Below are 4,764 nucleotides of genomic sequence, written 5' to 3'. Positions count from 1 at the left end.
TGTTTCCATAGCAACAACAACTTCCTCGCCTTCAAAAGAATATATTATATCCTTTTTAGTTTCACAGAACACAAATTGGGTTATTTACATAATATGTTTACATGATTTTGTTGTGCAATAAAACAACCCGATGGACACACGATAAAGGAAATGTTTGAACGAATTTTAACATTTCCTTTATCGTTTGTCCATCAGGTGTCAATTTCGGGACAGTGTGACGCAGACTTTACTAAACAACCCTAACTTTTCAGAACATATTTGAAATATTTTGGGAAAAAAGAGAATGACTGTCCGAATCTTCTTGCCAAAAATGTATGCTATAATATTCTATGTACTCAAGTGCATTGTTTTGTCGTATAAGTGTGTTTTTTGCTGCTAACATTACACAACATTTTATATTGGGTCAACACATGTCTACAGAAAAATGTTAACTGTTTTTCATTGTACTACCTTTGATTCATCCTTTTGAATTATTATTTTTCTCTTCCTCAGCCCCCCCCACGTTCACAGATACACCACCTCAGTATGTAGAGGCCAAGGAGGGGGGGAGCATCACTTTGACCTGCACGGCCTTTGGCAACCCAAAACCCTCAGTGGGCTGGCTGCGAGAGGGCAGCCTCGTGGTCAGCAGTGCCAAGTACAAGGTAAATACTGTCTCTATGTATCCTCAGAATAATGATACAGTTATTTACCAAAGCTTGTTTTTCAGACTGACAATATTGCTGTGTAAATATCATTCATTTTATTTAACTGCATGAGTAAGGCAGGTGAAATAGACAAATGGTGGACCATACTTCACGCAAAGTTGAAACACTATACAGAATCTACAGTATATCATTACATTAGCTTTTGACTTCTGGTTATTAAATGTAACTTTTAAAAGGTGCTGGGCAACGATTACAATTTGTAATAAGGATTAATCGCATGATTTTTCTGCGATTAATCACGATTGTGAACCTCAACTTCAACCTTAATTAATGTAGTCAAATCAAATATAAAACAAAAGCCATTTGCCACTTATGTTCATGCCCTAAATGCTCTCATTGGTTGAGATGCCTGATGACGCCCATCCTAAACCAATACTGATCATCCAACCCCTCCTGTGACCTGTCATGTCAGTATGTGTATTCAGAGCCAGTGAGCAACGCACTTAGAACAATAATATTAATGAAGAAAAACTGTTAATTTGTGATAAAATAATTGTCGGCGTAAATTAATGAATGCGTTAATGAAAAATTATTTACATGATCACACATTGTGTTAATTTGTGAAGATTATACTTCTGAACAACGTGTTGGTAACATAAATGTGTGTTGTCAAGTATATTTTTTGCAAATTTTCCAAAATCCAATGGAAAAACCCATTGCCCTGTCTTCTAGAAAACTTTTCTGGGCTTTCTTTCAGACCCCTTTAATTATTATTATAAATTATTGATAAAGTCAGTTTATTTAAATAGCCTGATACCAAAAATATGTACAGCATTCAACACCCTCTGTCTTTAGACCTTCAATTCATATTACGTAAAACTCTTTAGCAGGAAGGAGATGGAAGAAACCTTGTGAAGAAATTAAGGTGGGATCTCAAAATCAGAAAGTAATGACAATATGTGAAATCAGCATGACAATATAGATTTTAATCATAAATTACACATCTGGAGCTGGGGAATTGCTGCCAGACTGATAGGACCTAAGCCTCACAACTACCTATCCACCACTGAGACCTGGAAGACGACAGTTCTCAAAAAACACACTGGAGACAAAATCAAGCATTCCATTCACAGAGGGGAGAGAGACAAGGACATCATGCACACAAAGGAGAGAGAGACAAGAGGTGAGCTGCTGAATCTCCTGGAGAATTTGTGAATCTATTAGAGAGTATGATCCTTGTGGGATCAGCTGTAAGTGGTAAGTGTAGCAGCTCAGTGAACACATTGTCATTGCAGCTGGGATCCTTGTCTCTGTCATTTTTTACACTCATCATGGCAGAGAAGGGTTTTAGATTTTATGTTTAGTGAGAAGAAATATGCCATTTTTCTTTAAAGTGTACGCTGTACAGTTTTGAGTCCTGGGTCAGTGATTGGAAATAACTTCCCCTTATTATGTCGATTATACCTACATTCTCATATATGCATTGTTAAACAGCAAGCCAACAAATTACCACACAATATAAATCATTTTCCACACAATTAGTTTTTATTTTATTTGGGAGACAGAATATGATCTATGAATGTCATCATCAGTGTCGGGCAAGTTACTTCCAAAATGTAGTACATTACATATTACTTATTACTGTATTTTTCAAGTAATAAGTTACATTGCAATATTACTGTCTATATAATGAGTTAGACTACTTTTATATTACTTTTGAGTTACTTTCACCAAAATAACTGCAAAATAATGACTAGGTATTTTAAATGCTAAAATGTAGTTTAGTGCAGCAACTGTGTAGGCCCTTAAAGTCCTTATCTTACATTAAAAACTGTTTTTGGCAGTTGATTTCTGGGGGGTGTATGCAACAGATAGTCAATGTATGTTTCTTTATTTCATACTGAATAATATGTAAAAAAAGGAAAAATATTAGGTCCAATAAAAAAAACTTTGCTTCTGGAAGCAGGCCATTTCGTGACGTCACGTGTGGTTCCCGGCTGCCGCTGTCTGGATCCCTGCTGCCGTCCGGATCGACAGCCAATGCGCGCAGCCAGCGAGAGTTCACAACGAAAAATGGCGTCAAATATTGTTGATGTTTACGCATCAGAAAAAGCTAATAGCGCGGGTATTTGGCACAATTTGACAGAACAATTATTTGGTGTGGACGATGATAAACACTGATACACAAAGTTGACATGCGGCTATACCAGCAATGCTACACTGTGTGATGCTGGGACGGGCTGAACTCACCAGGATTCGCGGAACCACACGTGACGTCNGAAGGAAGGTTTGTATTACCCAAATCTAAATCAAATATGGGACAGAAAACAGTCATGTACAGAGCCATGATCAGCTGGAACTCTTTACCGGTTCACATCATTCAGGAACATTCTCAAGTACATTTCAAAAGGTTGCTAAAAAATTATTTAAGTATTATAAAGTAAATTTGAACTGTGCCTGTGGCTATGTATGCATATATTATGATGTAAACTTATTTGTATTTACTTTTGTTTGGCCTTAGGATGGCGATAATTGGATGACCATTTTAGTTTTCACTTCATTTCACTGTAAATTGCATGCAATGATGAGCTGTTTTGTTTTGTTTTAATTTTGTTGTATGTTTATGTATGTTTTGAGTGTGTGAGGATCCCAGGAAGAATAGCCAATGCTCATGCTAGTGCTAATGGGGATCCTAATAAAGACAAAAAAAAAGAAAAAAGAAATGAGTGACATCTGCTGTATTGTGTTTGTAAGTTTCATATTTCTTGACATAATACTTTATTTCTCGGCCTGTCCCCTCTTACGCTACTACAACGGTTATTTAAGTGATACTTCCTGAAACACTGTTGACATCACTTGTCACTCCAAATCCCTCCGGTGAAGTTCATTGATTGGATTTGCGCATTTCCAAGTGCTCAAAGAGCTTTCCGCTCACTAAGGAAGTTGTTCATAAGTTGTAGACTGCATCTTGTATAATGTTTAAAAGCAAAATCAGTGACAGTTACAAACAAATCAGGCATTATATTTTTTTTTATCACCAAAAAAAAAATGCAGTATCCACATTACATCATCACAAATAATGTTCAAATTGATACAAAACTAAATTCTAAATGAATTTCTAAAACAAAAATATTCCATGCCCAACATAATTTTTCACACCAAACACAAACTTGTGCTACAGTTTTCCTGCTGGGGTTTATTTTAAGTCCAGTTGAAGGAAAACATTTTACAATAAATATATCATAAACACTGCAAGTGTGGAAGGAAAACATATTGAAATCTCTGTTAAAATCAACAATAACAACGTAACACTTAAAAGTAACCAAACGGCAATGTATACGCATACTTTCCAGGTATTTTGTTTATATGAAAAAAGTGGTGGTCAAAGTACTGTGCCAGTATGTTTCAGAAGAGATTAAGATCAATAACATATTTTAGACTGCTTTTGTTTGAGGTTTACATTTTGATTGTGCAGTATTGTTATCCATGCTACATTTCTACCTGAGTCCACTGGCCCCATCATATACTTCAAGAGAAAGAAACCCAACTCTAGATAATCTAAGCTACCAGCATCAAATCCTCTGTGTTATAATACAGTCGTTTTCCACAGTGTTGGCAAAATCCTTGTCATACAATGTTCTGTGTAAAGTTTCCCAGTGCTTTGTTTTCCCGGACAGTTTGTGGCAAGAAAAAGCACTGACATGATACTGAGAACGTCAAAATGTGCAGAGAGTTGAAACACGGAGTATATGTACATCCTCTGGTATTGCGTAATCCCTGCTGCTCACTATACGGTGTGCTGCAATACTGCATTTAACACTAGTGTCTGTTGCCCTCTGGTGGTCTGACCACATCGATTGGCACAACATTTGAAGGAAACAAACTATTTTAACTGAATATAAAGTGATGCATTTGTTAAAGGAGACGTGTCATGGCCATTTGTACTGATCATAATTCCATTGTTGAGGTCTACTAGAATAGATTTATATTGTGCAATTTTCCAAAATCACTTTGGTTTCTCATACAGCATCTCTGTAAACTACGTGTATTCACTGAATTTCACTCTCTGCCTTTAACGGCTCGTTGTAGCTCCAGTAGCTCCAGCCCCCATCCTCCC

General features: G+C 36.5%; 1 protein-coding gene across 1 annotated transcript in view; it reads left to right on the top strand.

The window, feature by feature from the left end:
• The window catches only part of LOC104954550 (protein turtle homolog B-like), a 32,637-nt gene extending 31,531 nt beyond the window's left edge, over nt 1-1,106 (top strand). The window contains exons 3-4 of the mRNA XM_010781673.1: nt 493-644; nt 1,053-1,106. Of these exons, the coding sequence (XP_010779975.1) occupies nt 493-644; nt 1,053-1,106 (206 nt within the window). The remainder of the gene's footprint in view (nt 1-492; nt 645-1,052) is intronic.
• Nucleotides 1,107-4,764: the final 3,658 nt, after the last annotated feature.

This window comes from Notothenia coriiceps, unplaced genomic scaffold (assembly GCF_000735185.1).
Source record: "Notothenia coriiceps isolate Sejong01 unplaced genomic scaffold, NC01 NC01_scaffold00023520, whole genome shotgun sequence".
Classification (NCBI taxonomy): domain Eukaryota; kingdom Metazoa; phylum Chordata; class Actinopteri; order Perciformes; family Nototheniidae; genus Notothenia; species Notothenia coriiceps.
The sequence above is the reverse complement of the archived record's forward strand: the minus strand, read 5'-3'. Positions and strand labels throughout refer to the sequence as shown.